Below are 27985 nucleotides of genomic sequence, written 5' to 3' on the forward strand. Positions count from 1 at the left end.
CACCACAAGAAAGAGGATGAGGGTCAAGCTGTCACAGAATGAGAGCTGTGAACCCAGGCAGAATATATCATTAGCTTTCTTGTAACACAAATTAGGAGCACAACCCATCGAGATATTGTCCGGGTGGAAGGAGATTCTACAGACTTGGAGGGGAGGGGGGCTCCTCAAAAGATAGAAAGAGATTTATATGTTTTCTGAATTATTCTGTTCTCTGAAGGGAGAAACACAGTGTACAGAATTAGGCTTACATACATGAACAGCAGCTCTCTGGACGGTCCAGGTATGGAAATATGTTTCTCCCCCATTCTCTGAAGTGGACAACTGCTACCACTAAAACTTTTATGAAAACCCTTGGGGCAGAAGAGTAATGTTATGTGTGCACAGTGGAAACATAGGAACTTTCTGGACTTGATTTTTACTGATCTTAGGAAATAGGCATTTTACATATTGATGTTTGCAAGTCAAACCTGAGATCCTAACAGGGGAAGAATCTCTGTCAAAGAAAATCATACAAAACTTTTTTGTTGTGACAGACTGGTTTAGAAAAGAGAAATCTAAAAATTGCTGCTTAATTTTTTTTTACTGTGAGGAAATATGGTAAATGTGCTCCACTTATTGAGACGGCATGCATTTCTTTTATGAGAGGAAAGAATGGGTGGAAGAAGGGGGCTGCAGTGAGAAGAAGAAAACTTGGTATGGACTCAGATTCCAAGGAGGAACCCTTGGTGGACAATTGCAAAAACCTGGGTATTGACTTCCCAACTGTGAGTAAACCTTGCTATATGGTCCTTGAAGAGAAGTGCAGGCACACAGTAAAACCCCCTGCTTTCCAGAGTTCTGTGGGCTCTTGGCAGAATTTAAAGGTTTTTTGAGTTTTAATGGTAAAATCTGCTCTTCAGTTGAGAATAAGTAGAATGGGAAGGTCTAAAGGGGGGGGGGTGTCAGAATGTGAACAGCATGCCTAGGATATCGTTGGTGAGAAGGGTCTATAAGGATTACGGTATGTTGAAGTAATCCCCTAGGACTTGGCCTTTGATAATTTTAAGAGATGCATCAGTGATGGTCCTAAGAAGTGGCCACCTTGAAAAGCTAAATCTTGTACCCTTGCCCTATGATGAAGAGCTAGTGCCATGGACCTTAGCCAGGCAAGTCTCCTTAATGTGACCATAGTGTCCAGGGACCCAGGTGAACAATCTGTCATATGACAAGTTGTATTGAATTGTTGTTATTGCTGAGAGTGCCCAACAGTTTTTCTTAATGGTTTTCCCTTGCAACACTTTAGCCACACAGGTCCATAACAGACCATTTAATATGAACATCAAATAGCAAATATGAACAATTAGTAAATGTGAACAGCAACAACCACCCCAAAATCATAGCCCCAGCTTATCAATCATCAAACATCACTAAACGTAACATATCAACAATATTAACATTTCTTAACGGAATAACAAATAGTTAAAACGTATTAGTATACAGAATAAAATATAACTGCCTCATACACATAATATCATAATAAGATAACAGCTTGCCATCAAAACAACAAAATATCAGCAATCATATAGTAACAGGTATGAGATAACAGCAAGACATAACACCACAACATAATACAACATCTCAATATTATACTATCTAAACAGCAAAAATCAGCAAGTACAATATTCTCATTACATAACAACGTAAGCACACAACTAAAGATGGTGACTTATCATTCAATTTCAGCAAGACCTAAGACTAAACATACTCAATACAGTGCCAATAATAACTTAAGGCTATCTAGTCCGAGACAGCTTCTCCCCACTTCCCCCACACCTAACTCTACCTACAGATTGCTAACAATACAACAGTTTCTAGTACCGGTAATTAAGATATTAGCCCTAACTAAAAATACAACTTAAAGACTAAGTATCCTAATGGGAGAAAAAAGTTTAAAACAATTAATTTAATATTCTACGTTGACCCCCCATAAAAGATGGGAGAGTCCTTGTTCAGTGGTTGCAAAGAGAGAATTGGAGAGGGGGCTTCCCCACCCTTTTACAGGCACTGAAGACAGAAACTACACTAATGGGTGGGAATATGCTTTACCCTGTCAAGACGTTTGGAACATCTGCAGTAGGCATGTGCATATAGAAGACACTGTTATGAACCAGCAATTCCCATATCTGAATTAACATCAGCAACACAAGGAAGGAAGAGGAGTTGTGGTAAGACTAGACTTTTCTTCATCAGGTAGTTCTGCCTGGAGTCAACTCCCAACGCAGTCATTTTAAAAAAATATAACAGATACTACTCCAGGTTTTGATACTATGCTGACTAAGTCTGCAAAGGTAGAGACAGCCTAACAAGCCAGTATGAAACTAGAATACCTAGAAAAGACATGTTATCTCTAGAGAAACATGCCATTTTCCTTATTAAAAAGGCAGGACGCATCCTCAAGATGTTACATCTTACAAAGGAGTGCATAGCAATTAAATGCCACATCATACAGTCCATTCTGAAAGTTTTTCAAAGTTTTCAGCCTTTCCTCTCTTTTTTCTAAAGAGACCCCATTATTTGCACAACCCAACACTAATGTAACAAAACTATTGTCAACAGTTAAAGAAACAAAGTGGCCCTGCGTTTATTTCCAGCCAGATGTAATTCTACACTGAAGCACATACATTGAGACCACAGTAGTTGGAAATAGCTGCGCATAAAGGCCGTTATTTCTGCAGCTCAGCTAGGATACTGCTTGAATGACATCCCCTTGTAGGAACAACACACCAAGGAGCCCAGCACTGCTTGGCAGCTGCATGTCACTGACAGGTTACTACTCGGACTTCTCCCCGCAACAGCTTTAAATATTAATTTGCTAACACTGAGCTCTTTGCCATTTATGAAATATCACTGAAGAAGCTTTGATCACCAACAGTCTGAACACACACAACAATGGAGAGTGAAATCACAGATCATAAGCTTTGAATTAATCTTAAAAATGTAAACCCATGTGTACTGAAGGAAAAATTCTCCTTCAACTGCTAAAGTCTGAGTTCATCTGGATTTAGAGGCAATTCTCACACTAATCTCCTTGAAAACAGAACATTTTCTGGATCAATATAATAAACATTTCCCCAATGATATACTGTGCTTTAGGATGAGAATTTTTCATACTTTTTTGGCAAAGCCAACAACCCTCCTCACAGCCATTACTCAGTAACCTTGAAGCCAGATTACTGCAACACTATGTGTGGGACTACTCTTGAGGAAAATTTAGTACGGAATATAGTTGCCTGCAATTCTGATGGGAGTGGTTAGGTTCAAGCATGCCATAACTCTTTTTAATGACTTTCACAGGCTGCCTGGTTGTTTCCAGGTTCAATTCAAGGTATGGCTGACTGGTCCCCCCTCTAAAGCAAAAATCCATTTTTCAAATTCAAAACTCAAATTCAAAGCAACTCTGAACTGCCTTGGTGGTTTCCCATCCAAATGGTAGCTAGGGCCTTCCCCGCATAGCTTCCAAGATCTGATGAGATCAGACTAGACTGGACTATTCAGGTTTTGCTGTGCTGTTATAACTGCTGCCATCCGATTATGTTCCACTCTACCCTAAGTCTCTCAAAATTCTCTTCATGTTTTTCTCAGTCTTAAAAGAGACAACCTCACTCTGAAGACCCTTACAAGAACTCCAGCCAACAGCAGTTTCATTTCATTTTTAAGGCCCAGTCAGCCTTTGGCCCTTAGTGTCTCTACAGGTGACAATCAGTATCTCCTGGTCTTTGTGTCATACCATAAAAGAAAACCCTGTAGCATATACCCTCTCTAACCTCCAGCACTTCTGTCCCTTAGATTTAATCATATACCACAGAGTCTACCTTCCAATGCTGCCATTTCTTCCAGGAAAACTGATATCTCTAGTCTGGACGTTAATTGTAAGCCCAGGAGAACTACAGGCCCCATCTTGAGGCTGGTAACCCTATCCATTGCTTCTAAATTAGCCTAGACTAGATCATGGACATTTTCACCAACAACTCCTTTCCTAAGGAACAGCCACCCTGAAGAAACAAGGAGGGCTCCGATTGTAGCAGGAGCAACAGAAGGGCAACTGAGGAAGACCATTTTCTATGCAGCTGTATTTAACATTGGGCCTTTGGTCCATTGACAAATCTGTTTTATGATAGTTTCCACTGATATAGGCAGAATGTGCCTAGATTTGTTTTTCTTTGGTACTATTAGTCACTTATAGTTGCCTTATTGTGAGAAAGACAGGATATGTATCTTTCAAATAAATATTCTAGTTTGCATTTCACTGAAGATATGCATATCCAGCATTTTTCCAAATGTATACCACAGTTCTTCCTAAGACATTACTCACCACCAGACAGACACAGAAGTATCCAGCTGGTGAGATAGAAGTGGTTTTTCCTACTTCCTCTGCTACAAAATGTCACAGTAAAACTCTCTAAATCTTACTGAAAAAATGTGGCAAACTACTTCAACTAGTTTTCCTGAAAGCCCTGTACCAATACATCCAGGCAACTAGATAGATCCAAAGCAAAGGCCTTCCAAACAAAAGTCAGCAGAAAGAGCCAGAGTTTCTTTCACTACTTTGAGACTGAGGCTTTGAAAATAAATAAAAACTCCTAGCCCTGTGCAGTTAGAAGCTGGTTTATAGGATACACTACGAAGAAAACAGTCCCATCAATTTCTCTTCCAAATGTATATTTCACAATTTGTAGCCACTTCAGTAGACTCAATTTTTTAAAACGCAACACATTTTTAAAACACAATAAAATGACAACATGCGACCAAGCAACAACTAGCAGACGTCACCCTCAATTCTAGGAATAGAGTACCTAGTAAATGTCTAATCCAGAGACAGCATCTTGTTCTGGTATTACACATTTTGAGTAATATTTTCGGTTAGGTTATTTAATCAGCAGCTGTGCCAAGTTTTCTTTCTAGAGAAGAAACCTGCTCTAGCAAGTCATACTGTTAATTGTGAAATGATCAAAAGACCTGCATCCCTCCCCACTGAATGCTGTTGGATTCCAAGGATCCATGAGGCACAGCCAAACTTTTCCTTGCCCTAGTCAGTATTACCCCCATTGTCGCAGGTGGCTCAGCACCAAGCAGGATGAAGCACAAAGGAACTCAGCCTTGAAAAAGCAACACCACCATCCCTATAAATGTTTTCCTTCGACTGGACTCAAGTTCCATTTTATCACCATCAACTCAAAGACCAAGAGATCTGTTTACATACTATCCATGTTTTTTAGCTGCCGTTTAGCCTTTGCAGCTTTTTCCTTATTGGGGGATGTTGCTAATGCTATCGTAAGTTAAAGCACAGTGAGCAGCGGAAAGAGGGAATCCATGCATGCAGGAAGAGAAGCCTCAGAAAATAAGTTAAACACACATACTTTCCTGGGATTTATAGTGCATACATTTTCCAACTTTCCATGGGCTGACTACTCTAAGGTCTTGCCTAACCTTTTCCAAGAGAATGGGTACTTCTCAGGCAAAAGAAAAATAATCAGCCTTGCCATTTTCTTCCTCTCTAAGGCTTAGGCCAGGGGTAGGGAACCTTTAACACTCAAAGAGCCATTTGGACCCATTTTCCACGGGAAAAGAAAACACTTGGAGCCGCAAATAATTTTTGACATTTAAAATAAAGATAACACTGTATATATTGGGTTTTTTTACCTTTTACTCCACTCATTCTGAGAAGTGCATGGATGCGCCCGCCCTGCTGCCTGCAGGGCAGGCAAGGATGGGGCTAGCGGCTTGGCCTTGCCGGCCACCGGGAAAGCGCCCACCCCGCTTGAATGGGGTGGGCGAGAGGGGAAGCCTGCGGACTGCTCAGCTGGCCACGGGCAATTGGTGCGCCTGCCCTGCTGCCTGCAGGGCTGGCATGGATGAAGCCAGCAGCTCGGCCTTGCCGGCCACCAGGAAAGTGCCCGCCCCGCTCCAACGGGGCGGGCAAGAGGGAAAGCCTGGGGCACGGCCCAGCCATCCACGGGCAATTGGTGTGCCCGCCCTGCTGCCTGCAGGGCAGGCAAGGATGAAGCCGGCGGCTTGGCTCGTGGAGCCGCAGTGAAAGGGCAGAAGAGCTGCATGCTGCTCTCGAGCCGCAGGTTCCCTACCCCTGGCTTAGGCCAATCAGCACTAATGATTCCGCTCTTCTTCCTGAACATGAGCACCCAGACACAAATAACACCAACAGCAAGCAATGCAAAAACAACATGTTTCAGGTCCTTGGTTTCCATCCCCTTGTAACTTTGTTCCAGGATTCCTGAAAAGTTATTTATTAAAACCATTTTTATTGACAATAAAAAGCAAGGAATTTTCCAACTTGATTCATTATTGCCCTTACTGTTTATCATCACCATGATCCCACTAACAATGATGTTAAATAAAACAAAGTTGGAATATCAAATGGCCAGAGACTCAGAAAAAAATCTCACATTTGCTGTACATGGATGATTTGAAGCTCTATAGGAAATCAGACACAGAAAACCAGTCACTGGTGAACACAGTCTGAATATTCAGCACAGACATTTTGATGGAATTTGGCCTGGAAAAGTGCACCACTGTGGCGATAAAGAGGGGCAAGATCACTGAGAGTGACAGCACAGAAATGCCTGATGGCCAGCTAATCAAGTGCAACCAAAAGAAAGCTTATAAATACCAGGGCATTTTGCAGCTGAATAACATCAAGCACGGGCCAGTGAAGACTCTGGTCAGCAGAGAATACACCCAGAGGTATTCAAGAATATATTGAAATCCAAATTAAATGGTGGGAGACCATCAAGACCATCAACACCTGGGCCACACCTATCATTAGGTACATTGCCGGAATCACAAACTGGACACAGGCCATTTGGATGCACTGGAAAACTCAAAAGCTTATGATAATGCACTATGCCTTACACCCACATAGTGATACTGATAGACTATGCCTTCCCTGATGATCTGGTGGCAGAGGACTCTGCAAGTAAAGCAAACAGTGGAGGAGGAGAAACATGAAGAACAGGCATTTACTGAAAGCCCAGAGAACCAAACAGGAGTACAGAAAAATGTGATTAAAATGAGGACTGAAAGCTTGTACATCAAAGCACTGCACATCTAAACTCCGTAGAAGATCAAGAACAAGGTTGACATTGAAAAGACCTGGTGGTGGTTAGCAACTGGAACTCTGCAAAAGGAAACTGAATCCCTTCTTTTAGCCGCTAAAGAGCAGGTGATTAGGACAATATGATCAAGGCCAGAATCTACTATTTAGAAGGTCACTAAATACCACGATTTGAAAATTGAGCTTCAGCATCTATGGTACAAACCAGCTGAGGTCGTCCCGGTGGTAATTGGCACACTGGGCGCCATTCCGAAAATACTAGGGCAGAACTTGAAACATCTTCGAATCAACAAAATTAACATCTGTCAAATTCAGAAGGCAGCCCTGCTGGGATCCGCACGAATACTACGCCGATACAGTACAATTTCCTAGGCCTCTGGGTGAGGCTCGAATTGTAATGAAGGCCAACAACCAGCTAAAGATCTGGCAGCTGTGAAATCTTCCATAATAATAATATCTACTTTATTCTCCACAGGACTAGCTAGCTATGATGCACCAAGCTGCTTCTGCCAGCAAGACAAGGCCCTGGGTGCCAATATAAATCCTACTTTAATAAGAAAACACTCCCAATTCTTGTCAACAACCCTTAAGGCAACCATAAGTGATACACAACTGGTTTTTAAAAGCCTGTTGGAAAAGTGAGTGTAACCTCCTTCTGTGGGTTCTGTGGGGCAGTACTTGGAATGAGTTGCAACAACAATTTTTAAACAACAAAATGGTTTACTTCTCTTTACAAATAACATTAAACATCAACATTTAACGTTACAATTCAAGGTCCTGTTCAGGTTGCATTTCAAGTCCTTCTATTTACAGTCTACTGATATTGCCAAGTCCAAATTCTTCTTTGCAAGTTGGCTGGCTCCTGAAGACTCCAAGGGCTTGATGAACAGGTTGCAACATGATGAAGGTTTCCAGGAGAACTCTCACCCATTACAACCACAAAAGAAAACCCTGAAACAATAAACTCCAACATTTACAACATAGCAAAAACAACAACTACCTTCCCAGTAGTTCCCAACAATATTGCAATTACCTTAACAAGGTGTTAAGGGCTTATAGAAATCAAGGTCCGAGTCTGGTAGCCTTGTCTTCTGCAAAGAGCTCTTGCAGCCTTTCTGCTGCTCTGAGTCTCCACCCCCTTACTGGGTCAACCCATTCTGGGCATGGGGGTTACATAAGCAGTCACAAAACCAAAACCAGGAGTATCCCAGCCAATTCCAAGATGGTTCCTCTCTATGCAGAGGACCTGTGGGAAAAAACACAGGCTGTGTTGGAATGAAAAATCTACATGGATTTTCTATGCTACTACTTGATGAAAGAAACTCATTACACTGGAAACAAAACAAATGTTAAGATGATCCTTTTGAGTTCCTGGATGTTATTGTGGGAACATAATTTTGCACAATACTTTGGACAATGTATCATGGCAGGCAAAAGAGCAGTACAAGTCATTCAGGTTTCTTCTCAGACATGAATAAATTAATTATCAACCTTTTCAAATGAAAACATTGTGGATCACCTGGTTTTTTATGTTATCCCCACCCTGGATTTCTGTTAAAAAAAATGCAACCTAGGTAAAACTAGGGCTGACAGGTCCCCCTGGCCACCAGCAGAGGATGGGGAGGTAGAGTTATGAGATGCAGGTTCAGAAACTCCTGGAGATTTGAGGATGGAACCTGGGGAGAACAAGGACTTCTGTAGAGTACAATGCCATGGACGCCACCCTTTAAAATACCCATTTTCTCTCAGATAACTGATCTCTGTATTCTGGAGATAAGTTGTTATTTCGGTGGATCCTCAGGTCCTAACTGAAGGCTGGCATTCCAAAGTTAAATCTGTGAGGATAATAGTGCATATGGATTCAGTGTATGGGTTTCACTCACTGTTTCAAATAGTGCAGGTGCATAGATGTTACCAAGGATACAAGTGCGATTCAAAAAAACCTTTGAAAACATGATGGAGTTTATTTTGATGGAGCATTCGCAGCAGAAATCAGAGCTGGAAAATCTACTATGTGCACCATGAAATCCACAATTATATAACGTTGACAGAAAACCAAGCCAGGATTAATAGACTCCAAGTTAAAGTAGTGCTTCTTGCATTATTTTAGAAAGATACTCCGAGTCTTTTTGAAGATCTTTTGACATTATGGGCAGGATTGTGATTTTCTGAAAAATTAAGTGAATGTATAAGATAATAAATTAAACGGAAGATTTGAAAAGCTACATTAGTTCAGGGCAAGGCCTTAACACAATGTACAGTCAGTTGTACTGATGAAGTATTCCAGTTCAAGTCTGAACTTGCCACTTGTTTTAGATCCTATTTAGAACACAGATAATGAGGTCCCGCTGACTGTACAATACCAATCCCTCTACCAGCCAATGACACAATTAAGGAAGAATAAGTATAAGAGAAAGCAGCAACAGTTTAAACTTTTGGCAAAGCCGATATTCTGAAAAGACAATCAACTGCTGCCTACTGAGAATTAATTATAAGAAACATAGTTAAAACAACATGCAGAAAGGAGATCTCGCATTTGTCCACTCTTGGAGTTTTTTGCACTGAAAATGTTAGCAACAGGGGGGTTGAGGAATTCAGGCTTTTAAAAAGACAGAGATTTATATTATGTAGCATCACTTCAGTCTGGACCCATTGATTTCAGTGAGCACAAACATGAGTAACTCTGCAAAAGATCACTGTGTTAGATATTCAGTACTTTTGCAAACAAGATACCCTCAAGGACTTGCGGAGGGGTACCTCATTTTCCCCCTTATCCCATACTATTTCTTCTTTCCCTCCTCCTGACCAGGGGCATAGGTATATATTTTTAATGGGGGATTTTGGGGGTAGGGCTGTTACCACCCAGGAAAATAGCCAAAATATTTCCCTGAGTCAAGTTACCTGACTACACTGGTTCCAGATTAAGATGCAGAGACCAGTGTAGCCCAGAAGCCCCTATGACCCGCCGATGTGATTTTATTGATGTTCCCAAATAGGTTTTGTCCCCTGATCTGTTCTGTCAAATATGTATTATGCTTCCTGTATTGGAGAAATGTAATGGCTTAGAATGGTGAATATTAGAGGCACAAGGAAGTTGGCTCTAGAATTCAGTTCGAGCCAACACCCAGCCAACTTCCCAGCTGAAACAAAGACCCTCTTTGGTGTTGCAAATTAAAATCTGATGGCAGCACCCAGAGGTCCCAGCCGTTGGAAAATGTGTCGGGATCGTCATTGGACAGTTTGAACTCTCTTTTGTTACTGGACTGAGGCGCGGGAGCCTCAGGTCATAACTCAAGGAAACAGCCATCTGATAACGAATATAACTGGGTGCAGTAGTGAGCCCACCCAGATTCTCTGAATGGACCTTCTCCACTCTCTTTTCAGCACCATTGCAAAGTCTCGTGGGAAGACGCTTGACAGCAACTGTATCTTTCTTTTTTATTGATGTTCCTTGATTGGTGTTCAGTAGGGGACCTGCCCCCCTACCTGCCCCTTTACCTGCCCCTTTACCTGGCCCTTTGATGTTTGTGAATAAAAGTTCTTGCGCTTGGTTACAAGGGCGTGATTCTCCTGCCCGAGCTGTCACCACCACTTCAGAATAAAATACTTTGCCTTGAAGAGACACCGGCTTCCTGCGCCTCACTACATTGCTGAGCTGAAATCACTTATTGTTACCCGAGCAGCAACGGTAAAAGGGCCACGCCCCAAACTGCCCTGGAGGCATGGCCACGCCTCCCCAAGCCCTGCCCCCAGCCTCAGTGCTTATAAAAGCAGCTGTCCAAGGCCAGGGGCAGTAGACTCCCCTCCCCCCACCAGCTGGGGCTCCCAGCCAGCAGTTCCTTCTGCCCTCCCCTCCGGGCAGAGGTGTAGCCCAGATTCTTCTTTTAAATCCACCTTAAAGGGAGAATCTGGGTTCCCCAGTTAAAACAAAATTTAAAGTGATGCTGGTTTGGGGTGGAATATCCCCCACCCTTAAACAGCATCACTTTCAATGTTTAAACTGGAGGGGTCACATTCTCCCTTTAAATCCATACAGAAGGGGGTGGATTTAAAAGGAGACTTTGGGGGAATTTGTGGGGGGTGCCTGCTGTCAGGGGTGCAATTGTTAAGCTAGCAGCAACAAAATTGGAAACAATGGGGGATGGGGGCACCCCTTTTGGGAGTCCATAACTTTGGACCCCCTGAACCAAGCCCCATGTAACTTGGGTGGTATTGTCAGGAGGGTCTCCTGAAAGATCCCTGAAATGTTGGTGCTGCTAGTCTAAAAACTGCGTCCCCTGAAGGCCAAAAATAAAAAAAACACTAAAAATTTCAAAAAACACACAAACTGGGGGCGGAGCTTCGGACATGTATTGGGGAGTTTGAACCCGAGAGCCCCCCCTTACCTACCTCCTTGCTCCTGACAATTTCTATATCCTTACTTTTCCTTACCCTCACATCTTACCTGGTCTCTTCTCTCCTTCCCACCTACCAATCTTTTATCTGTCACCCGTCTTCAGCTATATTTATTTGATTCACACTCGGCCTTTCTCCATAATGGTGATCCAAAACATGTTATTTCATTCTCCTCTCCTCCATTTTATCCTCTCAACAACCCTGTGAGTTAAGTTAGGCTGGGAATGTGTGACTGGTCCAAGATCACCCAGTAGCCTTCCATGGCAGAGTGGGAAGCCAAAACTACGTCTACCAGTTCCTATATGAAATTGCAATCACTAGTCCATACAGGCTTTGAATCAACAACAGAAGATAGCCAAGGTTTTACTTATTTTGCCAGGAGGAGCTTCTTCTTATAGCTTTTACACTGATAGATGATGGTGCACTTGACAAGTATTCCCTTCTGCGTAGAATAGTTTGGTACAGAGTTTGGTCCTCTATAAAAGTTTCCAGAATTACACCACATTTCCAGACTACAGAAATAAGTTCCCCTGAGAAAAAACTATGCTTTGGAGGGTAGACTTTATGACATTGTACCTCTTTGAGATCCCTGATTTCCCTAGGCTCCACTCCCAAAACTCCAGAAGTTTCCTGGCACCCTAGCAGAGAATCATACCCAACAACCATATTAGCAATCATATTGCATAAATTACATAATTTTATTTATTTTTCAGACAAAAGTTCTCAAATCAGATGATTGTAAATCGTAATCTGACAATTTATCCAGTAAACTAAAAAACAGCAAAATGAAAATAAGATATATAATCTGAAGTCTCTTGATTGAATAACTGCCAAGCACAAGCATTTAATTGGCTGCTTGAATACGCCAACTCCCAAACCTGGTAGATCTTCAATAGCAGGGAGTTCCACATACATAGAGCCAAGTGTATTACCAAAACAATTAAAAGCCATAAACGAGAGTTAATTTCTGCAGCACAGATGAAGTGATTCATGATCTTATCACTACAGACATTCACATCTAACTGTCCTGGCTTTCAATATTCAACAGGGTACCAGGCAAAATTCTTACTCTACTTAGGCAGCAAGTCAGGGCTCAACAAATCCCACATGCCAGGTTGCAAGGGGAGCACTCAATATTTTCAGCAATTATTTCAATCTATATATCTCAGCACTTTCCTCCCATTTGGCTCAAAGGGTTACAGCCCACCAGTTTTTCTACTGATGCAAATGGGAGGAAAGTGCCCCTTTTGACCAACAAAAAGGCTATCCTTGAGATCATGGGACATGCATGGATAAAAGCCATAGGGAAAGGGGCTGGAATAAGGAGAAATATTGGTAAAGATTAGGTTTAAAAAAATCCCAAACCTTATTTATCACATTAAAATGTTTAACTGCAAAACTTAGGAATAAATAAATATGCGTGAAGGTCTTGTTAGTCCTTGTTCATTTTATTTATTTAAAACATTTCTATGCCATCTTTCTACCCAATTCAGGGTTTCCAAGTTGATGAGCTTTAAAAAAACACTGAAACATTTGAGATAATAAAAACATTTAGAACATAAATATATATACAATATTTTTTAAACCACAAAAACATAAAATCATATAAACATACAAACAGGGTCAATGAGTGTTAATAAGGAAAACACTAAACCAAAAAATAAAAGCTTCATTCACTGGCAGACGAGTAGAGGGAGACAGACATCCTTAGTACAGCTCTAATGCATGCTTTGAAGGATTTGTCATTTGTCTTCCTCCTCTGTCACTCTAGCCATCTCTCTCATCCTTTTTTCATCCACAGCCCTCAGTATCAAAAGGTAAGTCCACGGCGCTCTCTCTCTCTCCTCTCCTTCTCTACCCCCCCCCCCCCGGCTCCCTCTCCCTCTCTGAGAGATTGTGCTTATGATGCCCAGGTCCTAGACAGGGCATTGAGCCATGGTAGAATCCTGACAGACTACATAGAAACCTCCCCTCCACCCATTAGGCCCAGTGGCGTATTGTTATGGTCATTAAGATCACCCCAGCTGGAAGAAGAACCAGAAGCAGAAATCCCACAAATGTTCTATGTCCCTTCCTTGCTGTTCTTCACCCACCTCCATATCTTCCCCTACCTTATACACTATCAACCATGGCACCATCCCTACCCCCAGTCTGCTGCTCCAAACATATCCCTAGCCTTCAGGTGAGAAGGGGATAAACAACCACACTTCAGCACTAGAGACCACTAGAGTTTACACATAAAGTTAACTTTACACTATTCAGGCGTGGTAGATAAACTAATTTCTTAGCCAGTTACTTTCTACACTAACTTCAGTGTTCAGTTCAATTAAGCTTTTTTAAAGCAATAATTGAATTACAAGAAATGGGTGACAAGGCAGGCCAGGGTCAGCTTTTTGTTATGGTGATGACAACCAGGGTTACCTCCTATATTTAAATACTGCAACACCTTTGTTATAGCTTTAATACAATTCTCAGAAACTGTGAAAAGATTACGAATTGATTTTGTGGCAGCAATTATTAGAAAATTTGGCCATTAAAATATAAAACCATGAAGGATGTAAAATAACATGGCACATTCTGATAGAGTCAAAGTTAGTCAAGCCTTACTGTTAAGTGTATAAGTCTCAAACTCTTTGTTGTGATCATAAAACAGTACAATTAAGTGTTCTGTGGGCATTTATTTTAACAAGCTGAACTAGCTAGGGTGGCTTTTCTTTGTTTCAATCTGAAGTCCTTCACGAACAGTCACTTAGAAAAAATCAGAGTGGTAAAAAAGACAAAATACAGAAGGCTGTGTTCAGAATGGTGGAAAGATCTTATGCTACATAAATTCCTGCCTCAGAGGCAGAATCTGCACTGATAATTTTTTTCTTCCACACTAGTGAGGAACCACCGCTGAGGTACCACTATATTAAATAATACAATAACCGGATTCTGGAAAATAACTAAAAGCGAAAACTGGAAGTTTTTAGCTTAAAGATCTGTATTGAATCATGTTAGTTTTTAAAAGTCTCCTAATGTTTTACGGTGCTAAGAAGTCAAGATATATAGCTGGGCAGAAAACGGCTTCCTCGGGCTAAATGCCTTGTCTTAGAACTAAACAAAGGTCCCAAAAGGTAATTCAAATTCTGACTGCCAAATACTTATCCTCTAAATCCATCTAATTCAACTCTTCCTCACATCCAGTTTTAAAGTATAGATTCTCAAATATTTTTGAACAGAGGAGACCTAAGAGTCAGAACCAAAACTAGTTACCAGAAGCAAAACACAGATTTGTTTTCAGGCAGGCACCCCTGTCATCTCACCTTGTCTTCTTCCTTTTTGTACATCCCTGCCTCTTGCCCTCAGCTTTTTTCCTCCATCCTCCTGATAAGGTATGCAAAATAAACATTCCCTAAGACAGTGATGGCAAGACTCATGGCAACACCTGGAAAGCCACAGGTGGCACTCCCCCCGAGCCCTCTCTGTAGGCACTCGCACTTTTACACAGTTTGTCATAATGGGAAGTATGGAGAAAATCACACCACCCCCACATACACATCTAGGCTGGCCTGGGCCACTGAACACGATGTGCGCGCACCGCGGTGACCAGGAAGGACTCTGTTGGCGGGCCTGGTTCCTGTGCTTTGGGTGGCTGCTGCCCGAGGGGGGAGGGTGCAGAGGAGGCAGAGATGCTAGAAAGACACAGAGCGGTGCGTGCGGGACTTGCTGGAGTCTAGAGCAGGCTGGTCCCTGCTTGAGCGGGTGGAGCGGAGGAAGAGGGAGCCAACCGGTTTTTTCTAAACTAAAACCTCAGTATTCAGGTTAAATTGCCGGGTTGGCACTTTGCGATAAATAACTGGGGTTTGGGTTGCAATTTGGGCACTCGGTCTTGAAAAGGTTCACCAACACTGCCCTAAGATCACACACAAAATAAGGTTTTGAAAAAATATAAGTTAAGTTACTTTTACAACCCTTGCTGATTTTATGCAGAGCCAACTATGACGCTAAGCACATCAGAAATGAAAGCACTGCAAGATGTATTTTGGCATTTTAATGTCACAAATGCAGAGGTTTAAACAATAGTGGAGACCAGGTGCCAGGTTTTACTGTTGCAGGCAGCCCAAAACCACTGCATTGACAATAACCAGGATGACAGTGAAACAGTAAGAAAACCATGTATACCATAGAATCCACCAGAAAACCTAGCTGTTAAACGCTCAGGGTGCTTTCATAAATGATAAATAATGTACTTCCAGTCCACTTTCAATGCACTTTGCAACTGGATGTTACTCTGTGAAACAGCAAAATCCACCTCCAAGCAATCATAAGTGGATTGAAAGTGCTTTATTCAGCATGTGTGAAAGCGCCCTCAGAATCCCATGTCCTCAAAAGAATCACCTACTTTACATGAAAGAAATGCTACCTCTTAATATAAGGCTGAATTGTTATGAGTGATTTTCCAAAAAAAAAAAAAAGCCAAATTATTTACCCTTAGTCCATAACAACCACTAAAATTCAGGGGACAGATGACCCAGTGTGGATACGTTATTCATGCTTTCTGCATCCAAGCTGTTAGCTAACACCGCCAATCTCCTGGGCTGGCATGAAGGTCCTGTGGTCCAACTGATTTCTCACAACCATCTGCCTACTGTACAGAAAGCATAATTCCAACCCAGTCAAAAGAAAATTCTCTTTAAGCTACTATATTTCAATAGCCCCTAAATACATAGAAGAATTATAAATACCACTGTAATCATCATACCACAACAGTGGTTACATTTGTCTTTTTAAAAAATAGAGAGAGAGGTCTAGTTGTCCAGAAAAAGACATTCTTTGAGATTCAAGGAAATATGATTTCATGAACAAAAAAGCAAAAATACCTTCTAAGAGAAATCTAATGAAAAGGCAAATCCATCAGATTGCTTGTGAATTTATGTTTTCAAGCCGCTCATGCAAGTTCCCATCCACTAAGCAGGTCCTTCCTCAATTCAGTTGCCAGAAGGCCCTCTCTGCCCAGAATGATTCTCTTTGATATTCATTCTCCATTTGGAAGAACACCACTTACCATGTTTACCAAAAGAAAGATAATCCTGAACATAAGATGACTCCCTTTAAAAAGTTTAATGAAAGACACTCCCCCTCTTTTTAAAAACCAAGTCTTGCATGTGAATACATACTGGAGGCTCATACCCATTCCTTATATCGACTTACCCCCAAGAAATCCACAATTTTTGCTCTCCCTTCAGCCTATAATTCTGAGAAGTACTAGCCGTCTCCATAGCAACATTTTCACACACTTGCAGTGTTATCCTAAGCAGAGTTACTCCCTTTAAATCCAGTTGACATAGCATGTAGCTCTAATTAGGGTTGCCAGTTCTGAGTTGGGAAATTCTTAGCGATTTGAGGGTGGAACCTGGGAGGGCAGGAGCCCCAGCAAGGTGCATTGCCCTTCGGGGGAGGGCGGTATATAAGTTTAATAATAAATATAAATAAATAAATAAAACAGTGATAGCGAAACTTTTTGACATCGAGTGCCCAAATTGCAACCCAAAACCCACTTATTTATCGCAAAGTGCCAACATGGAAATTTAACCTGAATACTGAAAAAATGGTTGGCTCCGAGGCGTGTGTTACTCAGGAGTAAGCTTGGTGGTAGTCGGTGGCGTTGCTTTGAAGCAACCATGCAGCTCTTAAAACGGGTGAATCACGACCCGAGGAGGGTTTACTCAGAAGCAAGCCCCATTGCCAGCAACCCAGATTATTCCCAGGTAAAGGATCGCGCTTTAGTTCTTCGCATGAAAATCAGTGGGGTTTAACAGCACTTAATAGGGTTACCTACCCTGCTTCCCCAAAACTAGGTTTTAAGTTTAATGCTAATAATCGAGCCCAGCAGCCCAGGCCAGCCTAGATGTGGGGGGGATGAGGGGCAACTGTTTGTGCATGCCCACAGAAAGGGCTCTGAGTGCCACCTCTGTCACCCGTGCCATAGGTTCACCACCACTGCCATAGAACCCACCCTCCAAAGCAGCTGTTTTCTCCAGGGGAACTTATTACTGTCTCCTGGAAATCAGTCGTAATGCCAAAAACATCCAGGCCCCAGCTGGAGGTTGGCAACCGGAATGGCATTTTAATGTCAGCATCTTCACATAGAATTCCAATCTCTGCTCACTTCTTAATCTGAATACAAAAGCCTTGGTCTTTCAATCACTGGTTACAGGGCCCAGAATCAACCGCCCTTGTAACACAGGATTTACTCTTGTCCTTTATGATTCCTATATCAACAGCATGAATAACTAAGGGATCAAAGCAATTTAAGAATGGAATTCAAAATAATATATCCTTATTAAAAATAATATATCCTTGTTAAAAATTTGAGAGAACCTCAAGCATCCCAATGACACTCTAAATACAAGGCTGTTGATGAACACATTTAGTGGTAATTAATTAATTATTTCAATGGAGGAATTACTTTGAATACAAAAGTTTAAAACTAAAGGTACAAATCTGGATCTTGCCAAGAGATTTCATTAACTTATTCATCTCCCATGAAGTCTCTCTCTCACACACCCCACACACACACAGAGGAGATTGACTCTGAAAAACAGGGCTTCTTAATTAGAATACTCCAGGAATTTCTACAACAAAAAATCATGCTGCTTCTGAAATCTGACTTCTCAGACAAATAATCACACTGAATAGTATTATCATTTTAATATAATCAGTTTCTCAGTTGTATGGGAGTTTACAGATACTGTGAAGTTCTGCTAACAATTAACTCCACCCAAATACTTCTCCATACACTAGCTATGTAGTTGTTTATTAGATGTTGTAGTCACAGACCTTAATACCACGAAAATACAATAGAATACAGTAATATTAAATTATAAGATCATTAAAATGTCAAACAGAAAGCAGTACCTTAAAGCACAGCCACATCTACTTTGAAATTTTAATTTGATTGATACAAGCATAAGAGACAACACTATATGTGAAAGAAGGAACTGAGAGCTTATGCACTAGCTATGTAAAGAACCAGAATCCCTGGTTTTAAACATGGGACAGATTTCGAAACTCTATCATCCATTTCTTGTATGTCTAGCAGCTGGAGTCACACAGATTTATATACCCTTCCTGTGAAATTATTGTTTGCACTTAAGTCACTAGCAAGTTCTGCTTAAGCCTGTTTCAGATGAGCAGGCCTCTTCTAGCCTGTCCACTTCTGGACGACAAGTTTGCAAAAAGCCCTCTGGACAGAAGCCAACCGGCCACACTACAGCTCTTCATCTTCCTTCCTTGCCTCCCTCATACAGATTTCTCTAATCATCTTCCAGAAAACCTCTTGGAGACAAAAGAGGTACCACACTGACTGGGAAGTTTGCCATCACAACCCCAGTCATTAATTAGGAAGCAACTCAGCACCCTTTTCCAAACAAGCCACAACACTAGAACACAAAAGACAAAGCATACACACACTGTTGCCAGATCCAAACTAAGACTAATCAAGCCTAAAGGGCATCTTTCGGGCCTGAAAGGGACAAGCTACGTTCTTTCTCTTTAAGTCAGAATGTAGCTAGTAGCTGCTGATGTTCTTTTTCACATAAAAGCCTAGTCATCCAATTCACAATCTGTTGCCAAATTAGGTCAATCTGGGAAGATTTCTGGGGTTAAATAGTACCCTTTTCACTTGGGTTGCCAGAGCACAAGTTAGATGTTGCACCTTTAGTGGGAACAGACTGCCACTTTATCCAACATTCAGTCACAGATTCAGGTAAACACTCCTCTTCTTTCTCAGTTGAGAGCAGATGATGAACAATGGAAATAGGAAGGTACAGAGGGGAGGCACAACAATCGCAAATGCTAAATCAGTTCCATTACAGCTAGATATATCTCTCAAAGATAACCTGACAACCATGCTTTTGCAAGCAGGTTTGGGTTTACTAGAATTTACTGTTTCTATAGGCCAAGTTGCTGAATTTAAAAAAAAACCCTCTTCAATAGTCACGTGTGTACTTAAGTTTGCATGAAAGAACTTATGCTTGACTCAGGTAGCTCTTTTCTTGGAAAGCCAGCATTTATTAAATTTATGCTTCTGCCCCACCTTGCATCTTTGCTTTCTTAGCACACATTTATTTTGCTCACGTAAAAGGGCTAGGTGCTTGTTTCAAAGTCATTCAAGTTCTGGTTATCGTCCTGGAGTCTGACAATCATATAATATGAAAGGACGAATCAAGGCTTCCATTTTCCCTGAGTGTTTCATGCCATGCTAGCCCATAAGACCATAAACCAAGAAGACAGACGATTGAGGTTTAAATTAACGGAACAGATGAATTATTTTCTTTATGAAATTAGGCAAACTGTACCAGCACTCTGGAAGTACCAATTTAATTTCAGACTACAAGGGGGGGGGGGGGGTTGGAAGAGAATCAAGGGAGGGTTGGTTTTGGAGTTTTCTTGTTTTTTTACACTAATGCATGCTTTCAAAGCAAGTGGGTACAATAAGCAGATTTGTTCCTTTTCATTTTACAGAAATAATTCTGCAAACAAAGTCTTACCCACTCCCTCCCCCACCCAAGTGAGAATGGGACTGCAAAACTGATGGATCTCAATGGAACTGACCTCTGAGTAAGTGCATATGACTGACCTGACCTGGATAGCTCCAGACTAGTCTGATCCTGTCAGAACTCAGAAACTAAGCAGGATCAGCCCTGGTTAATATTTAGATAGGCAACCTCCAAGGAACACCAGAGCCGTGAAGGGGAGGCAGGCAGTGGCAAACGACCTCCAAATGGCTCTTGCATTGAAAACCCTATGTGGTCAGCATAAGTCAGTTGTGACTTGACAGCACAAAAATGTGTCCATAGGTTCATTCTAGATTACTTAAGTACAGGACACCTGCAACATAAGTCAACCAAGCAGGTTAAGATATTTTCAAGCAAGCATTTGTTAGTAATAACTCATAATTAGATGCAGTTTGACTAATTTTACAGATGGGGACACTGAGGAGTTAGGAATTTGAACTCTCATGCCCCTAATTTAACCAATGTGATTAGTAGGGGTGCCAATTTTGGATTGGGAAATTCCTGGAGATTTGTGGGGGAGGAGACTGGGATTGGCATGGTATAACCCTACAGAATGCATGTTCAGAGCAGCCATTTTTCCCAGGTGAACTGATCTCTGTCATCTGGAGATCAGTTTAAGTTCCAGGAGCTCATCACCCCACCTGGAGGCTCAAAACCCTATCAGCCTATTTCCCCCTTTTATTTTCCACACAAATTAAACAAGTTCACCTTGTACAGGAGAGTGGAGTCTTAGTGTGGTGCCTGTCATATGTTATTCTGAAGAAGATACTATGGAGGGATGGAAAATCCTTTGATGATAAAGCAAGCTTAGAAAGGCAACAAGAATTGGAACACAATGGGTACAATGACAAACAGCAACCTCTCAAGAATTTGCTTCCTTTAGTAGCCTAATCCTATGCATGATAATGGACTCGTAATATGTCAGGAAGAGAAAGAGACCAGTAGCACCTTAAACATTAACACTATTTCCAGCAAGATATGGGCTTTTGTAAGTCACAACTCACCTCTTCAGATATACAGTAATACATGAAGTTGTGCAACAGTTTCTTATCAAAGACTTTTTCATTTGAAAAGCAATATTTATCATACACTTGTTCCTTTGGGAAAAGAAATGTTCAAGACAGACAGGTAAAAAGCTTTAGTTTAACGTAAGCAGCCCTTATCCTCCTCTTCCTCCTCTTCCTCCTCCATGAAAGATGGGGTCTGCTACCTCTTGCTTTCATTTCTAATTGCCTAGATAAATATAATGGCCTCAGTGCTGGTCCAGGTCCAACACTTCTTCCTCACATATATAAAGAAACTTGGGCAAAGCAACCTTTTTGTGCCCCCCAACAAACAGAAACCTTGCCTTTCTAGATGGCATATACTCTAGCTTAGGAAAGAAAAAAACAGCAGTCGCTATCATCCTGGGACATTTGTGACCTACCACTGAAGTCACATCTCCTGCCATGATAACCCGCCAACCCTTAACCAATGGAATAGGCATTGCCCATATCCACAACTCACCTTAGAGCTGATGTCTTCCCTCTTGCTTCCAGGCTTGCTCCTCCTCAGCTTGATTGAGGGAGATCGAAGCAAGTTCTTTATTCTGCTTGTTATTGTGGAGCCTTCAACCGACATCATATCCTCCTATAGTGAGGGAGCACTTCCCCCTTCTAGCATTACTTTCTCCAGTAGCCAACACAACAGAGAAGCTCAGGCCTCAGTCAGTGCCGCCATTCACATTTCTCTCCAGAGACTCCACATTCCAGAGAGTTCCTCTTCACTTCATCACAAGGCCTCGGCTTCAGGGCACAATTGTTGTAACCTTTATTATTATGGTTATTATAAGTTCCTTTTCTGCCAGTTCAAATGACTCAGATCTACATGGACCTTAGAGGAAAGAAGGAAGGAAAAACAACATGAGTCAATAATAGACATCCTGAAGCACTTTTGAACTTTATCCTAAATGGAGAATGACTGACACCACACATCAAGGAGAGAATCCCATCAAAATCTGTGAGCAGTACCACATCTCACATTGTAGAAAGCAAGCTTTAATGTATTGTTGAAAGTTTTATCTCACTGCGACATGCCTCTGAAGATGCCAACCATAGAGGAGGGCAAAACTTTAGGAGCAAAAACTACCAGACCATGGCTGGAAGACCCACAACAGCCAGCAGGCTTTAAAGTTAGAATATTAGCCCACTCCTTTCCACAAACAAAGAAAAAAAATTAATGTTGATACCTCTCAGTCAGTAGAGATTAATCTCATAGCAGAATCATAGCCAAATTTCCAAGAAAAGTGAAGTAACAATGTATAATGTTGTATGACTGTGGTATTTAAATTTCAAAGGAACAGAAGTCAGATGCATAAACAAGTAGTAAATAAGGAACTTATTGCAGGGAGTTCTAAGATCACCCAGTACACAATTGGCCCATACAGTAATGTACTGGATGTTTTCTACATAAAAAGCATATCTAAATACTGGTTCAAATACCCCTAACCCCAATCATTATTTGTTAAGAGCAGTGTAATGTTTCAGGTCCAAATCCTACCACACACCTTTCACTGATGATGAGGGGCAGAAAAATCTACCCAAATTTCCACCCAAAGTTTAAAATGAAATTTCTCCTGCCTGCAAGTGAGAGAAGCCAAGAAACGCCTGAATTTGGGAGTTCACAAATCCTCCCGAAGCGTTTCGCATAAACGTCAAGGTGAAGACCGAAAAAATCTCCGGTGTAATTCAACCCGTCGTAAGAGTTTTCCACAATGAGCCCAGTAAACGTTATTTTAAAGGAAACCACTGCATAGATCAACCTTTGTTACCTTGGTGAACAGGCAGCGGCGCTTTGCGGAGGAGAAGGAAAGAGAAGCGGTTTAAGAATAAAATCTCTCACCCGGTGCCTGTCCATGAAGCCTATTTTCCGCTTCTAAAGAAAGCCACTGCGGAATTTAAAGGCGTCTAGAGAGTCTCCTACTCATCCCTTCCCAACCCGGAATGTCGTCGTTTTCCAGGGATCAGGACCGAAGAAACAAGGGGGTGGGGGAGATGGATTTAAAGTGCATGGAAGGTCGGGAGTTCCTCCTGCAGGTTTTGCAAAAAATGCTTGCAAAGCCGGGGGTGGGGGAAGGAAGGGGAAGGGAGGAGAGAGAATACGAAGAGGGCCGGGTTTACCTCCAGCTCTGGTTAATTTCACCCCTAGTCTGCAAAATTGACGGCAAAGGGCTTGGAAGCAGCTCGGGTGCCCGGGAAGGGGAGAGACTGCCAGGACCGTCTCCGAGGGGCTCGTGGCGGAGTCTCGGATTGTGCCCCACCTCCTTCACACTCAGCTGTTTCCTCTCGCCAAGTTGCAGGCTGGCGACCACTCTCGCTGCCGCCGCCGCCGCCGCCCGCACGCTCTAGCTCCTGCCTACTAGGATTGTATGTTCTTCTGGCGCAGCACTCACACTGACAGATCCTAGCCAGCCAGTCTGCGGAGACTACGGTGGCCGGGGTGGAGCAAAACGCGAACTTGAAAAAGAGAGTGGGGAATCTGCCTTGCGGGGACTAGTGAGGTTAAAACAGTTTCCTTACAGAGAAAGAGAGATTATGGTGTGTCTGATCTTAAAATTCTTGGTTAGGGTGAATTATTGACTGCGTTTTATTCGCCCCGTCTGGCTGGTGCCAGATCACATTTTTGCAATGCAAGAGCTATAATAACCCGTTTGCTAAACTGGACCAAATATCAGTTTTGCGCCAGCAAACGTACCTCTTGGGTGCGTTTTAACGTCCTGGACCCGAAGCCAAATCGAAGCTATTTCAGTGCAATAGAAATGGCATTAAGAAATAATACTGCCAGATATTTTTCCCCCTTGGCAAGACCCGTGTGCTTCTGACTGTGGCCTGATAAGAATAAGGTGAAGCATTCCCCAACACATCCAAATAAAAAATTACCCGTTGATTTTCTATCTGCCATATAACAATCAAGCACCTCATGATTGGCAAACAGGACCTGTTGCTTTAAGGGGCCTGAGGAAAGGAGACTTCTGTGCTTAAGCCATCTCGAATTTCTAGGCATTGCTTTGTCCCAGAACTCCCAAAAAGATGTCCCACACCGTACCCTCTGTGGCAGATTTACTACTAAATCTGAAAAGCAGAATTAATTCTGCTTCTGAATTCGTATTGATTGATTGATTGATTGATTGATTGATTGATTGATTGATTGATTGATTGATTGATTGATTGATTGATTGATTGTTGCATTTTTATACTGCCCTCCCCTGGAGGGCTCAGGGAGGTGTCCAACATTAACAACAGACAGTAAAACGAGATAAAAATAAATTAAGACTTAAAATGCAGCATTCAATATCAAACCTTATTTAAGTTTTAAAATAGATGGCATCCGGCTATTAAAACCTCCTCTTAAGAGAGGGACAGTGGGTCTAGAGCAGGGGTAGGGAACCTGCGGCTCTCCAGATGTTCAGGAACTACAATTCCCATCAGCCTCTGTCAGCATGGCCAATTGGCCATGCTGGTAGGGGCTGATGGGAATTGTAGTTCCTGAACATTCTAGAGCCGCAGGTTCCCTACCCTGTCCTTGTATAGTGTAAGCTCAACATGTTTGTTTGAGGCACCCGCATCACGAAATGACTGGTCTCCCAAAGGCCGGTGGGAAAGCTTCCAGTCTTACAGGCCCTCTGCCCAGAACTCATTGAGGAGTCCACGCGAGACCCGGACCAACTAAGGAAGGAGGCATTCCACCAGGCAGGGGCCAGGGTCAGTAGATGCCACAGCCCTGAGTGGAAGCTTTCAGCCGCGATCATAGAAGAGGTGGGGATCACCAGCAGCTTGGATGGCCTCCGCATGAGCGCAGAGACGGTGGGACATATGGGGCCAGTGACTCGATCACCGTGGAGTGCATCGAAAGGGTCCCCAGGCCGGCGCAAGGCCTTAAAGGTTAAAACCAATACCTTGGGATCTGATCCGGGAATTCCAACTGGGAGCCAGTGCAGGCGGCACGCTTAATTCACAGGCATGATGGCTTGATCTCTAAAAGGCACCGCCGTGCAGCAGGCGATGCGCCCGCGATGCGCTGGACCAATTTTAATTTCCCGGATCAGCCACAAAGAGGAGGCCAGCGTAGCTGAAGCGAGTTGCAATAGTCTAATCTGGAGGTGAAAGCGTTGCATGGACCACTGTGGCCAGCGAGTCCCGGCTTGGGAGAGGAAGGGGGCCAGTCAGCGGGCCTAGCTGGCGAAGATGGAAAAAGCGCAGCCCGGGTTGTATGGAGCCACCTGGGTCTCCATTGAAAGAGACGAATCCGAATCAGGTGGACCCCCCAGGCTCTGAACTGAGGGGGTGATTGCCAATGACGACCCCCTCCCACACCCGGCCGGCTGAAAGTCCCTGCCCCCCGTCGGCCTAGCCAAAGGATCTCACGTCTTTGTTGGATTCAGTGTTAGCCTGCGTTTCTGCTTCCTTTAACCAACCAGCCAACCCGCCTCCAAACAGTGCCTGCAGAGCTGCAGAGGCGGTGGCAGCTCCCCTCCATCGACAGAATCGAGCTGGAGTGTCATCCAGCATACTGAGGTGACAGACTTCAGCTAAAGCTCAGTACCAGCTGAGCAAGGAGTCGCATTGCGTATATAGATGTTGAATAACGAAGCCCGGGGACAGCAGCAGCGACATTCCCTGAGGTACACCTTGGCAATAAAGCGGGCACCCCTCGGGAGGCCTTGTCCCGCATCAATTCACACTTGCTGACTCCGGTCCCGGAGAGATGAACTGGCAATCCATTGAAGGACAGTGCCCCGCGACCCTGGGAAATGACCAGAAGCGGTGGAGTCCAAAGATGAAGTGATGGAAGCCACATCAAAGCGCTGCTTGGTAAGATCCAATAATGCCACCAGCAGGCGCCGATCCGCTTCTCGGTCAAGCTGCATCACGGAGCGTGTCTGTAGGCAGCGGCGTGACGAACAGTCTCCGATCCCATACTCCAGCACGGAAGCCGGACTGGAAGCGGATCGAAGGCCGATGTGTGTCCTCCAGAAAACCTTGAAGCTGCTCCAACACCACTCTCTCAATTGCCTTCCCCAGAAGCGAAAAGATTGAGAACTGGGGCGGTAATTGGCCAGAATCACTAGGATCTAATGACTGGTCTTTTAAGAGGTGGGCTGACCACTGCCTCCCTTCAGCCCAATTCAGGAAAGACTCCTTGCTCCAAGGGAGCTATTGATAATATTCAACAGGTGGGGTGGTAACTCCCCTCTTCGGCATGTTTTAATAAGCCGTAAGAGGGGCGGATCCAGAGGACAGGTAGATTGGTCTAACTTGGCAATAGCCAAGGGCTCTGTCCAACAGCTGGCTTCCGAGAGCAGGGAAACCCGGGCCAAGCTAAAGGGCCAGAAGGCGGCAAGGGAGCCTCCAGTTCATAGGAAATTGTCTCCAAAGGAAGTGGCAGGAAGGTCCTGGCGGAGCAACGCGACTTTATCTGCTGTAAATAGCTCATAAATTAACACTCTCACAGCTAATAGCCAATTTGATCATTTTTGAACCCTCTGATAATGAGGTAAAGCGACCGAATAGTTTGAAACAATTGTGCTGGAAGCTAGCAGATGCGAGAGAGGAGGAGAAGAATACTCTCTCGCCTTCCTTCATCGCTAAACCATCTCATAGGCCTTCATAAAGCGTCCTATAAGAATGCCCTAGCGCAGCCTTGTCGCGAGACTTCCTCCACACTCTCACTCTAGCTGCATCTAAGCTCCCCGTTTCCAAACAGCCGCGAAGCTCCTCGGTATACCAAAGGGAGCCAGCCAAGACCAGGGTTAAATGTAGAGAGCGCGGGAGCAACGAAACCTCGATGGCATTAAAGAGGCGGGTATTCCAATCCATGCCACTAGTCCATCGAGGGGTGCTGGTGGGATTCAGGATCCATTAGGAGGCATTCCAGGAATCCAACAGGATCCATAAGTCTCCTCGCTGGCGAGCAAAGAACTCCGCTCAAATTACGCCCTAGGCAGGACGGGTGTTGTGGCATGTTCAACCCGAACCTTCAGGGCATGAGTGATCAGATCTCATGGCACTCCTATCACAAGAGGATATGACCACATTTTACACCCGACCCAAAAGATCAAATCCAGAGTGTGACCCGGCCTCATGAGTGCAGGGCCAGAATTTACCAAGGAGAGACCCAAGCGTCGCCATGGATGACACCAAGGTCCGGCGGACTATCAGCACATTGCAAATGGCAGTGTCGACATTACGGACGCTTGAAGTCCCCTAAGACAATAAGTCTGGGGAACACGCGAAGCGTCCAGTCCGCCCACCACCTCCAGCAGCAGCGGACAGAGCCGTCCCTGGGGCGGCTAAGTGCTTAATCGGTACACCAGAAGCGACAGCCAACCTCTCAATGCCGCCAAACCACTCCAGGCCGACACACTCCCATTCACACCAGTGATCTCTGGGACCGGGATGACCCTAAAAGGGATGGAATCACGGATGAACATCGCCACGCCTCCCCCCCGGCCCTGTGTTCGCATTGATGCGGGTGGAACCGCAGCGAAACCAGTGGCTAGCGACCCTCGCCAAAGCCCAGACGGTCACCACGCCTTCTCGCACCCAGGTTTCGGTGACACATGCCAGGTCCATCTGCTGAACTCCGAGAAAATGTATGTTTTTTATACACCCAGTGTTTAAAAATATGGAAATTGCTGCCAGAGTATATACTTCTGTGTGAGATAAGATGCTGGACTAAATGGGCCACTAGTATGATCCAGGAGACTTATCTTATATTCATAAAAGAGTGTAGGGAAGAGAATAACAGAGAGATGGATATAGAGAAAACAGTTGAAACTCATGTCCATGTAACTGATTGCAGGTAATAATTAATTGCAAAATTTGAAAACAGACTGGACCACTAGTCTTTACTATCAGACACAGGGTTGCTAGCAACCTAGAGA

At 43.3% G+C, this 27985-nt stretch overlaps 1 protein-coding gene across 3 annotated transcripts in view; it reads right to left on the minus strand.

Annotated features, from left to right (window-relative positions):
• Positions 1-23452, minus strand: part of MAPKBP1 (mitogen-activated protein kinase binding protein 1) — a 141961-nt gene extending 118509 nt beyond the window's left edge. For all 3 annotated transcript variants that reach the window (XM_048484165.1, XM_048484164.1, XM_048484163.1), the window contains exons 1-2: positions 23223-23452; positions 21571-21936 (exon numbers count right to left, since the gene is read on the minus strand). In XM_048484165.1, the coding sequence (XP_048340122.1) occupies positions 21571-21687 (117 nt within the window). In that variant the 5' untranslated portion in view covers positions 21688-21936; positions 23223-23452. The remainder of the gene's footprint in view (positions 1-21570; positions 21937-23222) is intronic.
• Between the last annotated feature and the right edge of the window lie 4533 nt (positions 23453-27985).

Source organism: Sphaerodactylus townsendi, linkage group LG02, assembly GCF_021028975.2.
Source record: "Sphaerodactylus townsendi isolate TG3544 linkage group LG02, MPM_Stown_v2.3, whole genome shotgun sequence".
NCBI classification, from domain to species: Eukaryota; Metazoa; Chordata; class Lepidosauria; order Squamata; family Sphaerodactylidae; genus Sphaerodactylus; species Sphaerodactylus townsendi.